The sequence below is a fragment of the Mustela erminea genome, chromosome 9 (genome assembly GCF_009829155.1).
Source record: "Mustela erminea isolate mMusErm1 chromosome 9, mMusErm1.Pri, whole genome shotgun sequence".
Classification (NCBI taxonomy): Eukaryota; Metazoa; Chordata; class Mammalia; order Carnivora; family Mustelidae; genus Mustela; species Mustela erminea.
The window spans coordinates 101,775,209-101,798,882 of record NC_045622.1 but is presented as its reverse complement, the minus strand read 5'-3'; the positions used below and the strand labels follow the sequence as shown (position 1 = coordinate 101,798,882).

The 23,674-nt window shown below is 39.0% G+C and overlaps 2 protein-coding genes across 2 annotated transcripts; one reads left to right on the top strand and one right to left on the bottom strand.

Annotated features, from left to right (window-relative positions):
- Positions 1-16,511: 16,511 nt before the first annotated feature.
- LOC116598868 (60S ribosomal protein L23a) lies at positions 16,512-16,992 on the bottom strand. Its single transcript, XM_032358254.1, has one exon. It carries the CDS (start codon positions 16,980-16,982, stop codon positions 16,512-16,514), a length of 471 nt encoding a protein of 156 aa, XP_032214145.1. The 5' UTR covers positions 16,983-16,992.
- A 5,737-nt stretch (positions 16,993-22,729) lies between these two features.
- LOC116598173 (olfactory receptor 10W1-like) lies at positions 22,730-23,674 on the top strand. Its single transcript, XM_032356521.1, has one exon. It carries the CDS (start codon positions 22,730-22,732, stop codon positions 23,672-23,674), a length of 945 nt encoding a protein of 314 aa, XP_032212412.1.

Here is a 23,674-nt window from a genome sequence, read left to right as displayed (position 1 = left end):
AAATAAGCTTTTTAAACTGGTATAAATTATCTGGATACCATTTAGCTATGTGTAACAGAGACCTTTAAAAGGCTTCTACTATTTCACTCAGTAATTCTCTTCTAGAAAGGAATGAACAAGTGAGCATAACAATAGAAAGTAACAAGTATAACACTGCATCTCAGATTACCAGCTGGAAAGAGATGGCTCATTCAATAAATTTTGACTGAAAAAAAAATATACAAAGATTGTATATAGAAGTACGAGTAAAGAAACCAGTATGTGCAGCAACATACTTTCATTCAAGCTGCAGCAGGAAGCCATGATGATCCCTAGACCTCACAGACATAAGGGTAGAGTATGAGCAGAAACCTGTAAGAGCCAAGTTTATTGAAAGAAGACACTTGGTAGGAACTGTGGCTTTAGGGGGAAGAAGCAACAGTTGACAGAAATACGGCCATGCAAGGAGAGACCAGGGAGATAAATACCCCAAACGCTCTCTGCTTGTACCCTCCCAACCTTTGCCCATCTCCCATGAGCCAAACCCAACTGAAAGCAAGAGTGAAGACTAGACTGAATGTTTCAGTTCCCAGAAATTAACCTTTTGGAGAAGACAGGCAAGAAAAGGATCTTGAGAGTTAGGGGCTACAAAGCATAACCAGAAAAAGATTTTTTTCTTTCTTTCATTTCTTTAAAGATTTTATTTTTTTATTTGACACAGAGAGAGAGAGAGCACAAGCAGGAGGAAAAGCAGACAGAGGGAGAGGGAAAAGCAGGCTCCACGCTGAACAGGGGGCCCAATGTGGGGCTCAGTCTCAGGAACTTGGGATCGTGACCTGAGCAAAAGGCAGCTGCTTAAATGACTGAGACACCCAGGCACCCCAAAATTGTTTCTTATATAGTATTTTGTGTAGAAATGAAGATATGTTAACAATCCAATTTCTACACAAGAAAGTATGGGCTAAGCAACTAATGTATGAAAGAAGATTGTTCATACCCCCTGCCCCCAGTGCATGTCCTCCAACCAAGTTCTATTTTCCGGAAAGAGTTAAAAGTAGCTTCCATGTGCATTTGCCTTATGAATTCCTGTTTTTCTAGTAATATTTTGTTATCTTCTAAGCTGTATGGGGTTTTTCAATATTCTCTTTGTCATCTAGCATTTTAGGTAATAACTGACATCTCAGTAACAAATTCATTTATCAGTGATATTTTACAGTCAATAATCCCTAATTAGTTATATAATTAAAGCACTGGTTATCAGGCAAGTTTACAGATAGGCAATGAAAAAGGTTTATGGAACAGCACAGGCCCTAGATTGCCTCTTTCTACCTGTGTGACAAGGAAAAAAAACTCACTTAAACCTTCTGTGCCTTGACATTATTTTCAATCAAATAGAGATTACAAAAAAAAACTATCATTTAAGGATCAAATGAATTAATACAGGTTTTAGAATAAGCCCTATAAACATGATATCAATTATTATTGTCTTACTATTGCCGCTATTATTACTGTCATTATTTGGGGTATACAGAGATAAAATAAAGGAAAAGAATTGGAGATTCATAGGTGAAGTTATGAGTGTTTCCTCCAGCATCTTCTCTACACTCCCTTGAAATGTTCAGCTGAGCTCCTCAAGTAGAGTTCATTTTAGTTCTATACCACTTTCAGGCTTGAGGGGTATTAGCATAACAATGAAGGGTAAATTTACCTCAGAGAATCCCTTCTTTTTGAGATTTACCAAAATTTAAGCCATTTAAGATACTTTGAGATTGGGGAATTGCATTTTAATTTGTAATTTTTATAGTAATAATGAGTGTAATGATTTTAAAGGAAACCTTTCCCATTCTACCTAAACCTACAAAAATGATTAACAGAATACATATATTGTAGTCTGTTTGGACCACTATAACAGAACACTGTAGACCAAGGTGGGGCGGGGGAGGACAGGAGTGCTTGAACAGTGGCATCTGGCTTTTGGTTTTGACTCAGGTCATGATCTCAGGGTTGTTAGATCAAGACCCACATTGACCTCCACACTCAGCAGAGAATTGCCTTGAGATATCTCTCTCTTTCTCTCTCTCTTTCTCTCTCTCTCTCCTTTTGCCCTTCCCTCTGCTTGCCCATGTGTTCCCTCTCATAAATAAATAAATAAACAAACTCATTCTTAAAATAAAGAAAAAATCTAACTTAAGTTTCCTGTAAAAACGAAGCAGACAAAACTTATAGTTGTTAGTAAAGACTGAAGCTGTGAGACCTACAGCCAAACTGGATTTTCATGCCACTGACCTAAAGAATCAGTTAATTACTGTTATAAGGCAAACTGCTCCAAAATCTAGTTGTTTGAAACAATAACTACTTATTAGTTTTCATGATAATGTGGTATGGTTTCCCTGGGCTCAACAGAATGGTTCTCATGTTCTGTGTTTGCTAGGGTCACAAATAGTTGCATTCAGCTGGGAATTTGCCTGGGGCTGAATTATCTGAGATGATTTCATTCACATTGTTGATGTTTTGGGTGTTGGTTGCCCCTTACTCTCTTTCCACATGGTGCTTCACCATTCAGGAGTCCCGCACCAGCTTCTTCATACAGTGTGCGGATCCAGAGATTGAAAGTAGAAGCTACAGGGTGCCTGGGTGGCCCTGTCTTGTAAGCATCTCCCTTTGGCTCAGTTCATGATCCCCGGGTCCTGGGGTCAAGCCCTGTATTGGGCTCCCTTCTCAGGGAAGGGGTCTGCTTCTCCCTCTCCCTCTGTGTGCTCTCTCTCAAGTAAGTAAAATCTTTAAAATAATAAATAAAATGGAAGCTACCGATGTCTTGCAGCTATGCTAGCAAGTCTTATTTCTTCATTTTTGCTTCATTTTATCATGGAGAAGGAGGACGATAGTGATGATGATGATGATGATGGTGATGATAGTGATGAACCCTACATGATCACTTACATGGTTTGGTTTATTTATCCTTTCCAAAACCTTAGGAGAGGAATACCATTATTATCTCCAATTCACAGATCAGGAAACTAATGCACAGAAAGTTTAAATTACTATCCAAGATTTCAAGAAGGAAAAAAAAAAAGAAAAGAAAAGAAAAGAAAGCAAGCAATGGTAAGAGGCATAGCCCAGGATCAAACCCAGGCGATACAGTTTCTGAGGCCACACATTTAATCAAAGATGATCTAATGCTCTCCCCAGAACAGTAAGTGCCCAGTGCCCAGAGCCCAGTGCAACAAATAACAAGGAGATTGTGTTAACCTGAGATATGGGGTGAAACAGAGAGCAACGGAGGGTGGTATGGTAGGAGATAAGATCAAATATGGCACAAGGTAAGATAAGAAATTACAGAAAGTCAATTTATAGACCATAGTAAGAGCTTCCATTTTACCCTCAGTAAGGTGCAAGGCCCCCAAAGAGATCTGAGCACAGTAGGGCGTTATCAGGCTTATATTTTAAGTGAATCCCTCTGCGTGCAGAAAATCTGCTATTTTAGAGGGAAGAGGAGAGGATCAGAATCTTGTTAGGCATCTATTGTAACAATGTAGGCAGGTAATCATATTTTGGATGTCTTTTGAAGGTAAAACCAATATAATTTCATATAGACTGGACATGGGGTGTGAGTGGAAGAAGGGAGTGAAGGATGACTCCAAATTTGTTTGACCTATAAAAGTGGAATAATGAGGTGCCTCTTACCAAAATTAAAAATCCTAAGGGAAAATAAAATTCCATGTAGAAAATCAAGAACTGTGATTTGACTATGTTGCATCTGAAATATATCTTGGATATCTAGATCAGGCTTCAGGTGATTAATACTATCATAAATTCACCATGATCAACACGCGGATGACACATCATTAAACCTCCCTGTCCTTATTTCCATCCTCCTCATTTTCCTTGGCTGGATTCTCTTTATTGTCCTGACACCCAAATGTTAGTTCCCCCCAAGGCTCAGTCTTAAGTAATCTCACTTGATACCATGGTTTTAACATATTTGAAAATTTTATATACATAAAACGACTACAATTGCCTGGCACAGGTTAACCATTCAGAAATTATTAGCAGTGTTATTAGCTATTACCCTTACACTGGAGCCATAGACCACAGCAGATTTCATGATACTAAGCTTGGACCACTTTGTCAGTGCAGTTACTGTGGCGTGTGCTTGATCATGTAGTAATGAACTCATCGTGGCTGATTCGACGGAATTCGAGGAACTGGGACTTTATCAAGGAAAGGCAAAGTAAGTCTGTAAAATCATTGATATTACATTGATCATATTTGAGTTACTTAGCTTACCATCTAATTGGTGGCAAACATGATGCATGAACTTTTCATAGCTGATTTCTATTGAACTTTTCCTGATTATTTTAAAAAGACTCTTGCTGCACTTCAAAAATATTTATTGTGGTTCTAAAAAAATTTATTACGGTAAGAGCTCAACATGAAATTTATCATTTTAAGAAATGTGAAGTGTATAAATGTGGAAAGAACCAAGATGCCCTTCAACAGATGAATGGATAAGGAAGATGTGGTCCATATACACTATGGAGTATTATGCCTCCATCAGAAAGGACAAATACCCAACTTTTGTAGCAACATGGACGGGACTGGAAGAGATTATGCTGAGTGAAATAAGTCAAGCAGAGAGAGTCAATTATCATATGGTTTCACTTATTTGTGGAGCATAACAAATAGCAGGGAGGACATGGGGAGTTAGAGAGAAGGGGGTTGGGGTAAATTGGAAGGGGAGGTGAATCATGAGAGACTATGGACTCTGAAAAACAATCTGAGGGGTTTGAAGTGTCGGGGGGGTGGGAGGTCGGGGTACCAGGTGGTGGGTATTATAGAGGGCACAGATTGCATGGAGCACTGGGTGTGGTGAAAAAATAATGATACTCTTATGCTAAAAATAAATAAATTTAAAAAATGTGAAGTGTATTATACATCATAATTACCTTCTAAATCATATGAAAATATCTGTATAAATTGAGCATAGGGACAGTAAGAATGTGTATGACTAAAGGAATGAAATTATCTGTATTAATGACACATTTATCTAAAGTAGTAAAGCTACAAATAAAAACACATTAAATGTCCAATATTAGGGAAGAGTTCAATAAATTGTAAAACATCAATACCACTGAGTAGTCACGAAAAGTATAAGAGTGAACATGGCATTTAAAAAGGAAGACATTTAGGGACACCTGGGTGGCTCCTGAGTTCAGCTCAAGTCATGAACTCAAGGTCCTAGGATCAAGGCCGGGTTAGGCTCCACACTCAGCGAGGAGTCTGCTTGAGGATTTTCCCTCCCCCACCCACCACCGGCCATCCTTTCGTGCTCTCTCTCTCTCTCTCTCTCTATCTCTCTCTCTCTTTAAAATAAATGAATAAATCTTTTTAGAAAGAAAAGAAAGGAAAGGAAAGGAAGGGAGGAACGAAGGGACATTTATAACCTGTTACATAGAACTGTTGCAATAGTGTAAAATATGTTCATGGGAATGAACTCACTGAACAAATAAATGTATCTGTGTGGGAGAAAAATGGAAAACATGTCTGAAGACAGCCTCCATGAGCACTTACCCAACCATTCAGTTGCAAGACTTAATTGTCCATTGCCCTGAATATAAAAGGCAAATTGTATTCACTCACATGGGCCCTAGGTATTTTGGAACATTGTGGATGAATTTGATTTGTTTATTTTGGCCTCAGGAAAGACCTTTTCATGTGAACTTGCCTCTGTGCTAAGCTTTCCCTTCTCTTCCCCTGGCTGGTGCCTCATTTCTGAGATGAGTTGATGAGGTATAGATGAGTTGCAGGCCTTCCCAGAATACCGAGTAAGTAGCCCCTGCACACGACTTGTCTATAACATTACTCTCCTCCACTCTTTCTTCCATTGTCTTTTCCCTGTACTGCTTCTTTTCTAAAGCACCCACCCCCCAACACATTATTAAATATGCTTTTTCTTATTTATTGCATATGATCTGTCTTCCTCCCTCTGAGAACACAATCTCTATGAGAAAAAAAATTCTTGCTACAAAAGTTGAGTATTCATCCTTTCTGATGGAGGCATAAACTCCATAGTGTATATGGACCACATCTTCCTTATCCATTTATCCGTTGAAGGGCATCTTGGTTCTGTTCACAGTTTGGTGACCGTAGCCATTGCTGCTATAAACATTGGGGTACAGATGGCCCTTCTTTTCACTATATCTGTATCTTTGGGGTAAATACCCAGTAGTACAACTGCAGGGCCATAGGGAAGCTCTATTTTTAATTTCTTAAGGCATCTCCACACTGTTCTCCAGAGTGGCTGTACCAACTTGCATTCCCACCAACAGTGGAAGAGGGTTCCCCTTTCTCCACATCTCCTCCTACACATGTTGTTTCCTGTCTGGCTAATTTTGGCCATTCTAACTGGTGTAAGGTGGTATCTCAATGTGGTTTTAATTTGAATCTCCCTGATGGCTAGACTATGGACTCTGAAAAACAATCTGAGGAGTTTGAAGGAGCGGAGGTGGGAGGTTGGGGGAGCCAGGTGGTGGGTATTAGAGAGGGCACAGATTGCATGGAGCACTGGGTGTGGTGCAAAAACAATGAATACTGTTACGCTGAAAATAAATTTTTTGAAAAAATTGTTGTCTGCTTTGCACCCTGAAGTATCCCAAGCATTGAAAGTGGGGCTTGGCGAAAATGAATTTTGGGGATGTCATCAAGATCAAAAGCTTCTGCACAGTAAAGGAAACAATCAACAAAACAAAGAGACAACCCACAGAATGGGAGAAGATATAAGCAAATGACAGTACAGACAAAAGGCTGATATCCAGGATCTATAAAGAACTCCTCAAACTCCACACACAAAAAAACAGATAATCACGTCAAAAAAATGTGCAGAAGACATAAACAGACACTTCTCCAATGAAGACTTACAAATGGCTAACAGACACAAGGAAAAATGTTCATCATCACTAGCTGTCAGGGAGATTGAAATCAGAACCACATTGAGATATCGCCTTACACCAGTTAGAATGGAGAAAATTAACAGGACAGTAAACAACATATATTGGAGAGGATGTGGAGAAAGGGAAACCCTCTTACACTGTTGGTGGGAATGCAAGTTGGTGCAGCCATGTTAGAAGACATAGTGGAGATTCCTTAAGAAATTAAAAATAGAGTTTCCCCATGACCCTGCAATTGCACTACTGGGTATTTACCCCAAAGATACAGATGTAGTGAAAGGAAGGGTCATATGTACTTCAATGTTCATAGCAGCAATGGCCACAGACGCCAAACTGTGGAAAGAACCAAGATGCCCTTCAACCGACGAATGGATAAAAAAGATGTGGTCCATGTACACTGTGGAATATTACACCTCCATCAGAAAGGATGAATATCCAAATTATGTATCCAAATTATGGAAGGAAATGGGAGAGATTATGCCGAGTGAGATAAGTCAAGCAGAGACAGTCAATTATCATATGGTTTCACTTATTCATGGAGCATAAGAAATAACACGGAGGACATGGGGAGATGGAGAGAAGAAGGGAGTTGGGAAAAATTGGAGAGGGAGATGAACCGTGAGAGACTGTGGACTCTGAAAAACAATCTGAGGGTTTTTGAAGGGAGGGGGTGGGAGGTTGGGTGAGCCTGGTGGTGGGTATTATGGAGGGCATATATGGCATGGAACACTGGATGTGGTACCTAAACAATGAATTCCGGTACACTGAAAAGAAATTAAAGAAACAAATTTTAAAAATTTTAAAAACTGGGGCTTGGCTGACAGCAAGAATTCAATAAATATTCTAACACATGGAATAAAAATTCCTATTGCTAATGGACATAAAAAGAGAAGGCTGAACATGGCTAAAAATTAATGGCAGCAATGATGAGAAGGTATGAGATTTTAAGTCCATGAAGTCTGGAGGGAAGTGGAAAGGGAGAAACAAAGAAGAAAAGCATGGTACAGCAGAGCTGGAAATAGAACCATATTATAGGCAACAACAACAAAAAGAAACACTTTTTAATGACTAGAAAAGCATCAACAGAGAAAAACCTTGATCAATAAACAAAATCAAGTAAGATCAGAGAAAATAAAACCAAAGGTTAAAAGAAATGATTATGGAAAATCCTTCATAAATTTTTTGCTTCTCAAGAAAAAGGTACCCACCATTCATAGAATTTCAGAGCTAGAAGGATCCTTGATGTTCCCTGAATACCATACCTGACACCCTAGATGAGGAGCCCACATAAGAACTTCAGTTCTTGCCCAAAGTCAAGCTACCACACGGCAGAGCCAGAACTCAACTCCAGATCCCCAGATGCCTAGGCTAGTGCTGAATTTGTGCATCGCACATACACCTTGAGCTCAGGCTGAAAAGAACGTGTGCATTCAACAATGCTCACTGGGACATTGTCCAGAACACAATATCGGAAATTTCCCTGGTGGGTACAGGACAGGAACGAGGATCCCCTTATGGAATTCCCAGAGTGTCATTGTCCACAGTGACCACATAGAAGACTTGCCCAGTAATCTTGCTTAGTTGATCAACTCGGGAAATTTTCCTCAATTTCTTTCTCCAGTTGGGTTCAGTTTAAGGGGAAACCACTGGGGAAATTCCTCCTCTTTGGGGACCCATTAATTTTAAAGACATTTCATAAAGGACACTAACCAATCTGACTCAGTCAGGCAAGACTGGACTCAGAGTGGCTGTAACAGAACCCATTTTCTATCATTAAGGAAGAGACAGGATTCTAATTCAGAACTTGAATTAGGATTATTCCATAGTATCATCCTTCCAAAGGATATCTCTCTCACATCTTGCTCCATCTTGATCGTAAATTTCTAAGTGGTGTGTCTTCTCCTGAATGTTAGCATGTAAGACACTTCTCTGTTTTTATCTGGACATTATGGAGGTATCATACACCACAGTCTTCTCTAGGAAATACTGCAACTCGAAGTTCATGGGTCTTCATTCCATTTTACCCTGTAGTCAATGAGCTTTCTGGGAGAGCTCATTTATCTTCTATGGCAGGAACTCAATGTCTCAGCAAGAAAGTTAAACTTCTCTTTAGTGAATTTCCTGAAGTGGCTGATGGAACGGAGCAAATTTCAAAGTGGTAAGGGAGCATCTCAAGAGACTTAATTTCTTTGGTAGATTTTATTTTTTAAAAATAATAGTAAGAGACAAAAATTCCTATAATGTGTTACTCTTGGGGAAGAACATTCATATATATCAATATTAAATTGCGGAAAAAATGGGTTATCAGAGTGGGTGTTACTATCCAGTTGTACAGATGTAGGAAGGTAACTCTGATGAATGACGGAACTGCTCAGTATCATATACCTAATAAGTGTAAACCCATAATGAAATGAGCCTTTTCCTTTTTTTTTTTTTTCCCACTATTTCTTCCAAGGGGCTATCTTTAAGAGTACAGCATGAAACTCACTTTTTTCAAGTAGCACTGTTAAAAAGTAAGTCATAAACAATTTAGTGGTGCTATGTGCGGCTGGGGGCCGGCGGGGGGGCGGGGCAGTGGAGTAGTATTCCATGGTAAAAATAGTTGGAAATTTTTCAGGTAAATTGAAGCTATTTGCTTTACAATAGGACATCCCAGAACTTTGTTGTGCTAATATGCATTGTAAATCTTGAGCGAAAGTGTGAATGTTTTCAATTTGCTCATAAAAACTCATTTCTGAAGCATCAGAAGAGTTCAAGTTCTAAGGAACACATTTTAAGAATTAATTCATCAGGGGTGCCTGGGTGGCTCAATTGTTAAGCAGCTCCCTTCAGCTCACGTCGTGATCTCAGGGTGCTGGGACAGAGTCCCATGTCGGGCTCTTTGCTTAGCGGGGAGCCTGTTTCTCCCTCTTTCTCTACCTGCTGCTCCCCCTGCTTGTGGTCTCTCTCTCTCTCTGACAAAGAGATAAATAAAATCTTTTTTAAAAAAGCATATTTTATTGAAATCTCTTTTTCATTTTGTTTCATTTTTCCCTATTTTCTCTGTTACTCTTTTGTTATTCAAGGTTTAGCACAGCAACTGCAAGACCTGAAAAGACTCAGCTCTAGAGGAACCTCACTATCAGCTCCAGAAGAGATAAGAACCAAAGGGTAAATATCCAAGGGAAACTGAACATTGTGGGAAAAGAGAGAGGAGGGCACTTACAGTCATTGGACGCTTGTTTTGTCCCAAACACATTATACATTTGAAGCATTTAATGTTCATAAAGTCCATGTAAGCCTCCATAGTCACATCCCCAAGCACACATTAGAGAACCAAAGCTTACATAATTAACATAAAATCAAATTACCAAACAAGGAGACTAGGTTTCAAAACCAGATCTAACTGACTACAAAACTCCATGTGATTGACAGCACCAGCTTTTCTTCCCAACACCACGTTGAAACACCAATGAATAAAGGAAACATGTTAATTTACTATATGATTGCCAAATTGCACATGCTCAGTGCAAAATTTGTAAATACAGAAAAGCATAAGTCATACACAAAAAGATTTGCAATCCCTTTCACTCTGCCATATTTATTATTAATACTTTCAAAAATGTTCTTTTATAATTTTATGAACAGATTTCATTATTCTTTAATGGAATCATGATGCAATGCCTTTTTTAAAAAAGATTTTATTTATTTATTTGACCGACAGAGATCACAAATAGGCAGAGAGGCAGACAGAGAGAGAGGGGGAAGCAGGCTCCCCGTTGAGCAGAGACCAAATGCCAGGCTTGATCCCAGGACTCTGAGACCATGACCTGAGCAGAAGGCAGAGGCTTAACCCCCTGAGTCACACAGGCGCCCCAGTAATGCCTTTTTTCCGATCTGCTTTTTTCATGAGCCTTCCCGATGTTATTAAATATCTTTCTGCAACATTGTTTTCAAATGATTGCTTGTCCCAACACATGGATATGCCACAATTAATTTAAGCATTTTCCTCTTACTGATATTTTGGTTGATACCAAATATCACCATGTATCACCATGATACAGGAAACTGTCATAACTTTATGCACGGACTCGTGGCTAGTTTATAAGAATAAATTCCTTGAAATTATATTGCTGAAGCAAAGTGCACCCATCTATTAAGTCTTTTCTTACATATTGCCAGATTGCACTTCACCAATTCTTCCAGCACCTTACACGTCCACTAGCAATATGTGGGGATGTGTCTCTCCTTACAACTTTAACAACTACAGGGATTATCTTTTTTCCCACCACTGTCAGTTTGTAAGTAGAAAATACTATTTGATTTTGTTTCATTGTATATTTATTTGAATATTGATAGTTGAATTTGCATGCTTTTCATTATTAGCATATTGCTTTTTTGAATTGCCTTGTTCAGACCCTCTATTTGTTTTTCTAATGAGGAGTTTATTTTTGGCAGATATATAAAATTCCATCTCCTATTCAGTTTGCTTGTTGTATTTTTGATCCACAGATCTTTTACATTTTTATTCTGTCAAAATAACCATAATATTTTTATGGATTCTGTTCATTTGCTTCTAAATCATTTGTACTTGGAAGTCTGAAAAATGTTCACCCACACTACCTTGTAGGTTTCTTCCTGTTTTTAAAATATTTGACCCTCAAGTCCATCAGAAATAAATTTCATTTCTTAAGTGATTTGCCCATTGCCATAAGTCCATATTAGGAAATCAATCCTCTCTAATTGATGTGAATAATGATTCAATTCACAATAGTGATATACATTGAATGTGTCCTCTGTGCCTGGACTGTACAAAATACTTTTACAAAATAATTCATTTGAGTCTCACAACAACCTGAGAAGTAAGTACGTGTATTTTCAGATCCATTTTACAGATGATAAAACTGATGCACATAATAGAGAGAGGTAGTGTAACACAGTGATTAAGACAAGAGACTCTGGAGCCAGACCATGTGCAAATTTTCATTCCAGCAGCTGCTAGCGGTGTGACTTTGGGCAAGTTACTTACCTTCTCTGTGCCTCAATTTTCTCATCCATAAAGCAGATATAAGAGTCCTTTTTTAGAGGCCTTTTTTAGGAAATTTCCTTTTCTAGGAAATGAATTAAGAAATGTAAAGGGCAACTGAGGGTTTGGGAGGGGAGGAGAGCAGGGAGTTGGGTGAGGCTGGTGGTGGGTATTAAGGCAGGCACTTATTGCATGGAGCACTGGGTGTGGTGCATAAACAATGAATTTTAGAACACACACACAGAAATTTAATTTAATTTAATTTTTAAAAATGTAAAGTACATAAATTAATGTTGGACCCAATAAGTGTTCCTTGTGTTCCAGTATGCTGGAGCTCTACTGCTCTACGAATACCATTTTTATTTATGATACAACATAGGATATATATTATCTATTTTAATGTATCATGATGCAAATTTTGTTCTATTGCAGCACTCTTTATTTTGTTAACATTCCCTTATTTATTCCTCCAGGGATTTTGATAGGAATTACACAGAAATCACTTTGTACTTCAAGCCAATTAACACTGAAATGTTGGCACTCTCCATCGAGGCATATTGGTGCCAACCTTCACAGTTTTCTTCAAGTTCCTGTCTGTTACTTCTTAGGTATATTCACTGCTGTATTGTTTATTATCCACCCATTCGTTTTGGTGGTTTTTTGAGGGAAGGGTACTTTGTAACCAACATTGACAGAAAGAGAGAGCCCTAACATCCAAACCATGGACTACATACTTACCTTAATCATTTTACTTTAACTTAAAATCTTCTAGTGGGTGTTTATTCATCAACCTTTTGATATAAAGCCAAGGGCTTTGAGTGTGTATCACCTGAAATCAAAGCCTTTCTTCTCAAATATCATGTATTAATGCCAGCTTTAGCTTTTTTAACGACAGAGTGAACATTTAGACCCATGTCAAATGCGAATATTAAATTATTCCAAATTTCCCTCCCCGTGTTCCTTTGTGGTCCCACTCACACGTGATTCCACAAAAATTTTTAGCAACTTGCAATTATCAACCATTCAATTGTTAATTTTCATCATTTATATTTCTATAACAACTTATTAGATTTTTTAAATACTTAACAGAATTAGATAATCACAGCATGAATACAAATAATAAAAGTTCATTTGAGAGAAACCACATCAATATGTAGACATACAACTCAACACAGAGGTGTAGGAATGCTCAGACATAGTAGAAGAGCTACAGGTCCCTTACATTCCCTTTCCCGCTTCTCTGTAATTCCTACGTGTCCATTGCCTCCGCCATCCTGCGCATCTGCTCTGCCCAGAGCTGCCGTCGGGACTTCTCCACCTGCTCCTCGCACCTCACTGTGGTCCTGCTGCAGTACAGCTGTTGCAGCCTTGTCTACCTGTGTCCTGGCTCAGCACCTCCTAGGACAAGAACTGCCAGTTTTCCCTGGTCTACATCTACATCACCCCACTACTCAACGCACTGATTTACACCCTTAGGAACAAGGATGTGAAAGGTTCCCTGAAAAAGGCCATCAGTAGCAAAGTGACAGCTGCAGCTCTTTAAAGTTTTAGGAGGAACTGAAAGAGGTCCCTGACCACATGACAACAGTGAAACTCTTACCTACAAATGCCAGGTTTCATTGATTTCTCCAAAGTTTGGAGTTTCATGAATTCTGTTCATAACACATCTTTTTTTGCTACAGTTCATTTTCATTTTGTTAAAGTTCTTTGAAATGAAAATTCTGAAAACTGGACAGGGATACTGTAGGCTACTGTTCACTTAGCCACAGATTAAAAGTCTACATTTCCTCTGAAGCAACATCATTATCCTTGAAGCCTCCTCTTGAGAATCAATGGTATTAACTGAGTCCTCGAAGAATGTTCATAAGGACTTTTCACCTCATAGGCCTCATTCTTGTGTTTCTCTTAAAGTGTGACAAGTAACTGCCTGGTCAATGTGTCTGTTTCCTTCATGAAGCCTCTTTCACATGTTACAAGGCCCCAGGGGGTGGGTCTAGTCTATGTTCCCACATTTCAATCCAGGAATGTAGGAGTAGATCAGGAAAGGTGGAGCAGAATCAATTTGCTCTGAGAATTAACATATGTTGAGAGTAAACTGCCAGATTTCCAACCTAAGACCCCTAGGTTTGGGAAAACAAGAGTGGGGCATCAAGTGTCATGGAATAAACTGGGTGCCTGGGTGGCTCAGTCAGTAAAGCGTACGCCTTCAGCTCAGATCATGGTCCCAGAGGATTGAGCCCCACATGGGGCCTTCTGCTCAGCAGGGAGCCTGCTTCTCCCTCTCCCTCTGCCTGCCACTCCTGCTGCTTGTGCTTTCTCTCTTTCTGTGTCAAATAAATAAATATAATCTTTAAAAAAGAGGCAACCAGCCAGTCTTACTATATTTACCACTTTGACAAAAATATTTGAATATATCATATGCATGGTCACCCAAAACCTGGCCACTATAAATACTGATTTAGTTGTATCCTGTGGTGATATTTTGCATCTCTATTGCTGCATCACACCACAGACACTCAGTGTTCTCTTTACAATAGGAGTGGAGTCATTAATACCCTTAAATAGGCAGTAACCTTTTCAACATTGGCCACAGCAACTTCTTTCAAAATACATCTGCAAAAGCAAGGGAAACAAAAGCAAAAATGAACTTTTGGGACTTCATCAGGATCAAAAGCATCTGCACAACCAAGGAGATGGTCAACAAAACAAAGAGACAACCCACAGAATGGGAGAAGATATTTGCAAATGACACTACAGATAAAGGGCTGATATCCAAGATCTGTAAAGAACTCCTCAATCTCAACATCCAAAAAACAGATATTCTTCACAGATGAATGGATAAAGAAGATGTGGTCCATATATACAATGAAATATTACTCAGCCATCATAAAGCATGAACACCCAGCATTTGCATCAACAGAGATAGAATTGGAAGGGATTATGCTGAGTGAAATAAGTCAAGCAGAAAAAGACAATTGTCATATGGTTCCACTTATTTGTGGAACAGAAGGAATAGCATGAAGGATATTCAGAGAAAGAAGAGAAAAATGAAGGGGTGCTGAAATCAGAAGGGGAGATGAACCATGAGAGACTGTGGACTCCAGGAAACAAACTGAGAGTTTTAGAGGTGATGGGGGGTGAGTGGATGCGGTAGCCAGATGATGGGTATTAAGGAGGGTACATATGATGTGGAGAACTGGGTATTACATGGAAACAATGAATCATAGAACACTGCATTTTTTTTTCAAAGATTTTATTTATTTATTTGGCAGAGAGGAGATCACAAGTATGTAGAGAGACAGCAGAGATAGAGGGGAAGCAGGCTCCCCACTGAGCAGAGAGCCCGATGTGGGACTTGATCCCAGGAGCCTGAGACCATGACCTGAGCCGAAGACAGAGGCCCAACATACTGAGCCACTGGTGCCCGGAACACTACATTTAAAAAAACAAAAACAAAAACAAAACAAAATAAAAAAACCTTTTATTACAGTAAAATAAATTAATAAATAAATCCAATTTAAAAATAAATAAATAAACCTAATCAGATTGGAGAACCAATTCCACAAATCCCAGAACCAATTCAGAAAATTCATCCTTAATATTCTGTTCCTCTTGGAATCAAAGCTGTATTAATCAGGGTTCTCCAAGAAGCAGAATCAATAAGTTGTATGGAAAGAGGGAGAGGGACAAAAAGAAAGATTTATTTTGTGGAATTGGCTCGTGCAATTGTGGGTCTGGTAAGTCCAAAATCTGCACATAGGCCAAAAGGCTAAAGACCCAGGGAAGAATTGATACTATAGTTTGAATGGGAAGTCAGTCTAGAGGCAGAATTCCCTCTTCTTTCAGGAACCTCAGACTTTTTTTTCCTAAGGTTTTCAACTAATTAAATGAGACCCACCCACATAATGATTGGTAGTCTGCTTTACTCAAACCTTCCTGATTTAATTGTTAATCTCACCTAAAAAAAAAAAAAAGAAATCCCAAGTAACATCCAGAAGTGGTGTTTGCCCAAATACTTAGGAACTGTGGCCTAGCCAAGTAAAGACATAAAATTGACTACTAAGGCCCAAGAAATGACCAAAAAAAAAAAAAAAAGGTTGAATATAACTTCAAATCTCGCTGGTATTATTTATGTTTCTGTATTAGAAAACTGTGAGGAAACCCTTTTAACAACATTTCATTCACTAGAAACTCATAAAGTATTACTTCAAAATAATACAAAATAATACAGTCTTAGAAATATATTGAATTTCAAAAAATACTGTCTGATTAGTTTTCATCTTTAGAAAAAATTAAATCCTTGGTCTAAGGAGTCATTGAAAGCGATGTGACATTCTTTTAAAAAATAGATCCTTATTCTGTACTCAGTTCCCTTGGGATCCTGAAGAGCCACTGGGTTTTCAAGCTCAATAGTCAGTGGACATTATTAGAGGAAATCCAAAGAACCAAGTTAGTCCTATTTTTGCCACTGACTTGTTGGACGCTATGCAAATCAGATCACTTCTCTCATCTCATATTCTTTTTTTTTTTTTTTTTTATCATGAAAAAACTGTATTTAGATTTAGCCAGCTGGACTCAGTTTAGATGATCCCAATTTTGTTGGCAACATCCAAAGCATCATAGTCAGGGGCCAGCCGAACATATGCCTTCTTCTCTCCATCAGGCCTGATTAAGGTGTTGACCTTGGCTACATCAATGTCATAGAGCTTCTTCACAGCCTGTTTGATCTGGTGCTTGTTGGCCTTGACATCCACAATGAACACAAGTGTGTTGTTGTCTTCTATTTTCTTCATGGCTGACTCAGTAGTCAGGGGGAACTTGATGATGGCATAGTGGTCAAGCTTGTTTCTCCTGGGGGCGCTCTTTCGAGGGTATTTAGGTTGCCTTCGGAGACGCAGAGTCTTGGGTCGTCGGAACGTAGGTGATGTGCGGATCTTCTTTTTTTTGTGACTGTGGACGCCTTTCAGCACCGCTTTCTTGGCTTTCAAAGCCTTTGCTTTGGCTTCGGCTTTGGGAGGGGCAGGGGCTTCCTTCTTAGCTTTCGGCGCCATCTTCGTAAAAGGGCTCATCTCATATTCTTAATGAAGGCCTCTGGATCATAGGATTTCCAATATCCTCATGCTTGGATATGCCTAAATTTCAGCATTTTTTATTTTAGGCATGCTCAATTGTTCTTTTTTCCCCCCAGTTTGGGTTCATTTCCTCCATTGCATTTCCCTCTGTTGGAATTGCTTTTCTCCCAAATTTCATGGCTAACTTATTCTCCTCATTTACGTTTCAGGTCAAGTGTCACCTCCTCAAAGAAGAGGCTTTTGATGACCTTCCTCCTCTAATCACTAACTATCCCTTTAACTTGTTCCATTTTCTTCATAGGACTCATCACTCTCTCATAATACCCAACTGACTTATTACTGTGTTTATTGTCTGTTTCACTGGCAACAATGGAAACTCCATGAATGCAGGAATCTTGTTTGTCTTATCCTTCTTTGTGCCAGACTTAGACATGATGAGCACATCCTGTTCGATAAATACTAGTTTAATCAATCAATCAGTGATGAACCAAACTCTAAATGGGTGAACCCTAGGTCTGTAATTGTCAGCTACCAAAAAGAATATATCCAGTGTATGTTCCATTGTGAAAGATCTAACAGACTAATGGAGGCAAGGGAAAGAGAAGTGCAACAAGGCTAAAGATATTAAAATGTTGCAAGTTTAAGATGGCAAAGTATATCCAAGCAGGGATATAATCAAACCTATGAAGTCTGTATAGTACATTGAGTGAAAACATATGGTTTCTTCCAATCCTGGAAGATCATCCTAAGGGAATTATTTAAAAAGTAACCGGAAAGTTAAATGTCTTCCCAGTGTCCCCCTAAATTAATCCTTTTATGTAGAACCAAGGTTACCAAGGCCCTCTTTTTTATATGAAATATAAAATACAGTCTTGGTTCCCCAGGGCAATAATAATTTGGGACTTGGGCTGGCCCAGCTATGACAGTCTGGTGAGACTCAAATCCTTGAAGCAGGAGGGATAAATGACCTTCATTAGGGAGCCTGCTATTTCTTAGGAAATTACATTGGATGCTGAGAATGTTGATTAATGTTGATTAATACTGATCTTCACTTTGACAAGAATACCTCAGATCTCCCATTGACAAGAGATTCCATGTGCAAGGATCAGTTTAGTTTGGACTCATTACCTGGTAACAGGGGAGATCCAACAACTATCCAACTACCCTCCTGGGAGATGGAACTTATGAGTAAGATAGCAGAGCAATTTATGCTTGACATGGCCTTTGTGAGGAAGGTTACTGAAGCCTCTGTCCCAGGAGACATCCTCTCCAGGCTCATGGTCCTTCTCTCCCTCTCCAGCACAGCAGTCAGACCTCATCTGCTGGCTTCTATCCCTAATGAACATAACAGAGGAGACTGGCTCCACACACCCCTCTCCCTTCTCATGGTAAAGGTAAGAGGAAGTCTTTTGCTCCCTTCTTCTAGAATCACAACATACCAGGCACTCACTGACACCAGGCTAGAAAAGCAAGTAATGGCTTTACAAGTAGAGACTCTAGGATTTTAGAGTTCATTCAATCCACAGCATTCAGCATTTCTCTGAATTCCCTTGGAAGGCTTGTTCTTCTGATTAAAAAAATAATAACTAATCTTAGACTAAATAATATTGAAGGGATGGCTAATATAAATTTGGATAAGGTTTTAGGACTCATAAAAACCCTTTTCCTGTAAGGTGTTTCATTTAATCCTCTGCTATGAAAGAGGCATTCTTAATAACATCCCTTTAATAGAGTCAAAGAAAGGAGAGAAGAATTAATATTTATTATGCAACCTAGTCGGTTTCACACATCAAACCAAGTGTTCTAAATACTTTATGCCAGTTAATTTCATCACAGCTCCATTAGGTGAATATTATTATTTACATCTTCTAAATATGTGGAAAGAGATATTAATGTGAGTTAATCTGCCCCAGTGAAATTGCTATTAATAATAGATAGATATTCTATCTCTGTCTGGTATTGCCAAATCTTCTAACCTCCTTATTTTAAACAATCCTCTAATTCAACAATTTGAGATCCACTCTGATATAGACTCCTTGTACTTCCAGAATGCACACGGACACGGTTTCCCATGACTCTTTGGCCACGTGGGGTTGGCCGGCTGGAGAGATAGGAAGGAAGATGTAGTCATGATGTGAGCTGTGACTTGTAGACACTGAGGCAGGTGTGGATTCATGAACAGATGCCAGCCTGGGAAGATTTCTGGGGATGACACTAAAGGGCTCTTACCTTGTCTCTGTTCTATGCCCATGTTTAGTAACAACTTGGAATAACAAGGTGTTAGTATGTGGATATAGTTAAGTTTCACTCGCTTCCAGCCATAAAATCCACTATTTCATTTCTCCAGAATGTGGACCCCATTACTGCTACCTCTCTTCTCCTAGCTAATGCCTGTGTTTCAGATCTAAGTTTAAAGATGACTTCCTCTAGGAAGCCACTTCAGAATCCCTTATTACCAACTATGCCAGAGCCACATGGTGCACAATCTTATAACACACTTCTCCTTTTGCACTTAATCACAGTTTATTCACATAAATATAATGGCATACATATAAAATATATATAGTATATTATAATTCATGTATGAAATTATAATACAAGAGATTCTTTATCTGTCTCTCTTTAGGATATACAACTGCTTGGCACAACTCTGCCATTTTGGGGCATTGTATGTGGGGCTTAACCCATACAATATAAAGGTAAGGTATTTCAGAAAGGATAGTTAAAATGTAAAGCCACAAATTGAAGATTTTTTAAAATGGCAACCTTAACAGACTAGAGCAAGGAACCAATGTTAAAGGAATGATGATGTATACATGGATGATAAATTATTGAACACTGACTGCATCTGCAACTAATGATCTACTATATGTTGGCTAATTGAATCTAAATTTTTAAAAAACAATGCTGATCATGTTCCTCTCTAACTATTAAAATAAATTTAGTTAAGAGTTTTCGCATTCAAGCTAAGGAGACTATCAAAACAAACACAACAACAAGTGCATTAAACCAATTTTGGTTAGACTGAAGAATTAGACAGCCAATGGACTGATAGGAGATACCCAGATCTTTTTAAACGCAGCCCTCTCTGTGATCTGTCCCATGCAGTAATCTTTTAATTAACTTATTTAAAATGAGAGCATTTCCAGGGTTAAAATTGTGAGACATATCAAAAACATGTCGTTCTAGGAATACCAAAAGGAAAATGAGAAGACAGTTTAGGGCTACATGATCAGAGCTCTTACTTCCTGAAGTGTTTCATGAAGAAATGGCCCACTGGGATAGAACAGAATGAAATGTAGAAGTTACAGAGGCAGGTTTCAGTCACCATCAGAAAAATCTTTTAGGGAACAAGACCATCCAACAATGAAGCAAGCAATTCAGGAGAATGGCATTCTCTAGGCTTTGAAGGTGACCTGATGTTCAGATATTGTGTGGAAGATTCAAGTATCTGACAGAAGACTGAACTAGACAATTTCTGAGGTCCTCTCCAGCACTAAGAATTCATGACCTATGGATACCTCTATTATAAATTTATTATATCTATTAATAGAAATATAAAATTAGTCGAATACTAATATTAGATATTAGTATTATATCTATTATATTAATAAATAATAATATATCTATTATTATAGAACCTGGAGAACACCATTAAAATGACGGAAGTACGGCTATCATAAAATTCTCCAAAGTTGTCATTTGCACACAGATTCCAAAACCCTCTATCAGATAGAAGTAGAAAACTAGTTCTAAATGTGTTTGTTGTAGCCTTCTACGTGTTATGTTCCTGAGTGGCAGAATGTTTTCCTCAATGCAGCCCTAATGTTGGTTACCAAGTTTTCCATGAGGGTTCTTAAATAGGTGACTGGATCATGAAATCATCTTAAAAGTGAAAGAGAAAATGACAAAAGTGTAATGAGATGCTTTTCATAGTATATTTATCCACGCAGCATATATTTATTGAATGTCTACAATGCATACATTAGGCTTGGTGATATGGGGGATGAAAATGGAATTAAGGGAAGATGGCTTTCCTTGAATTTATGAATAATAATGACCACAGGGTAAGGGAGGGAAAAATGAATAGGAGGAAATCAGAGAGGGAGACTAAACCTGAGAGACTCCTGACTCTGGGAAACAAACTGAGGGTTGTAGAAGGGAAGCTGGGTGGGAGGATGGGGTAACTGGGTGATGGGCATTAAAGAGGGAGTGTGATATGATGAGCACTGGTGTTATACGTAACTGGTGAATCACTGAACACTACATCAGAAACCAATGATGTTCTATATGTTGGCTAATTGAACTTAAATTTTGAAAAAATAATGACGATCTAGTATTAGGCTGCTCTTGCTATGGCCTATGCATTGCAGTAGATACTTTACATAATGGTCTTTTTTAAACCAAAAACAATCCTCAGAACTAAGTATAATTATTATCCCCATTTCTCAAATAAAGAACCTAAGACTCTGAGAAATTATATCTTGCTTAGCATCGCAGAGCCAGGATTTGGGATTATGCAAACCCTATCATTTAATTACAAAACTGATCTCACACACTGATGCACTGCCTCTGCTCTTTGTGTTATAATAAAATGTTGAATATGACAGATGACATTAGAAATCATTTGGAGCATGACTGAAGTTCAGATGAGGAAAAGGGAATGAAGAGGCATTCATGTCCTAGATCCTCTAAAGTTTTGTGACACAGAGTGGGTCTATGTGGATGATTTGTCTTGGAGTGGTGCTTCTGGATTAAGATTTTTCTTTAAAGTTTTTCATAAATAATGTTGAAATTGGGAAAACTGAAACAAGATCACATGGCCCCTCTTTTCTTTCTTGAATATGAGTTATCTTGGGAAAACAGTAGATGGATGCCCTTTGAGACTTATTGTCTGCTCATCTCAAGGTTTTCAAGGAAGCAAGAAATTCAGGAAGCTGGATTTCTCTTTAGTTCCTTAGGAGAGAAGAAAAATATTTGGAGATTAGATGTCTTTCCTATTCATCCTGAAACTCGGGGAAGGATACTTAGATCTTCAACAGCTTATGATCACATATTTCCCCATACCACCACAAGCCAGGAGGAGCTCTACGATAAAAACACTCTGTTTCCTTCAAGTCCTGGCCTTCTCCTGAAGATATGGACAGAGAAACCAGGAGAGGGAGGGCTTTGTTTTCTGAAATTCATCCCTGATACTGTTGCTCAAAGACTTATGTGAGCTCTTTGTCCATGGGCATTGTTTTCTTTCTTCATTATCTACCATATGACTAACTTTTCAGTGTTAATCCATATATATGTGAGTCAATACCTCAGGAGGGATTGTGTGTAAATAAATGTATGAATGAATGAGTGAATAAAGGAATACTTCCTGCTCTCACCTCAATGACCCTTGCTTTCAAGAATTCCTTGACACTTTCTTATGAAAGAATTAATTTTCATTCCACTTCCTCTAAAAATCATTTTGAAAGCTATACTCTGTCTCATTTTCTCAAAAAATTCTTACACAATTTAAACCAACTCTCTGCACTTAGAAATTAAGTTGTAGATACTTGTGTGAAGGGACTTGATTAAGAGGAGGAAAAGAGAGACTTGGGTCTAATAATCCTAAGGTTCTAACTCCAGACCTGATTAGATTAGATCAGGGCTCAGAGTGTGAACTAATATGTTGTTGGTCCAATCTTTCCTTCTGTCTTTGTATTTCTCAGCAGAGACACTCTGTTAGCTCAATGATCTGGGGAAATCATTCACTGTTGATGGAATTTGTGTTCCTGGCCTATCCCTCCCAACCAGAGCTCTGTATCTTGTCCTTCCTTGGAGTCAGCTTCATTTATACCTTGATTATCACTGGGAATGTCTTAATTATAGTGGCTACCCGAACAGAAGCCCGCCTACACACACCCATGTACTATTTCTTGGGCAGCCTCTCAGGAGTAGAATTATGTTATACTGCGGTGGTGGTGCCCCACATCCTGGCCAATATCCTACAGTCAGAGAAGACCATCACCCTCCTGGGCTGTGCCATTCAGATAATCTTCCTCATTGGGCTTGGCAGTGCTGATTGCTTCCTCTTGGCCACCATGGCCTATGACAGGTATGTTGCCATCTGCCACCTCTTACAGTACCCTCTCACCATGACTTTAACTCTCTGTGTCCGCTTGGTCGTGGCCTCTGTGACTATCGGCTTGTTCCTGTCCACACAACTGGTGGCCTTCATCTTTTCTCTGCCATTCTGCCGGGCTCGGAGTATTGAGCACTTCATTTGTGATATTCCACCAGTGATGCGTCTTGTTTGTGCCAACAGCCACATCCATGAGCAGTCAGTGCTTGTGGCAGCCACACTGGCCATTGCCGTGCCTTTTTTCTTCATTGCTACCTCCTATGTCTTCATTGTGGCTGCTGTGCTCAAGATCCACTCAGCAGTTGGATGTCACCGGGCCTTCTCCACCTGCTCCTCCCACCTCTCTGTGGTCCTGCTGCAGTATGGCTGTTGTGCCTTTGTGTACCTGCGCCCCAGCTCCAGCTACTACCCCAAGCAAGATCAGTTCATCTCACTGGTGTACACATTGGGAACCCCACTGCTCAACCCACTTATCTACACCCTGAGGAACAGTGAAATGAAGGGGACCCTGGGAAAAATTCTTACCAGGAATTGCCTCTCCCATAACAACTAG

Excerpts from the sequence above, each read along its gene's own strand:
- LOC116598868 (XM_032358254.1), bottom strand. The coding sequence starts at position 16,982 with ATGGCGCCGAAAGCTAAGAAGGAAGCCCCTGCCCCTCCCAAAGCCGAA.
- LOC116598173 (XM_032356521.1), top strand. The coding sequence starts at position 22,730 with ATGATCTGGGGAAATCATTCACTGTTGATGGAATTTGTGTTCCTGGCC.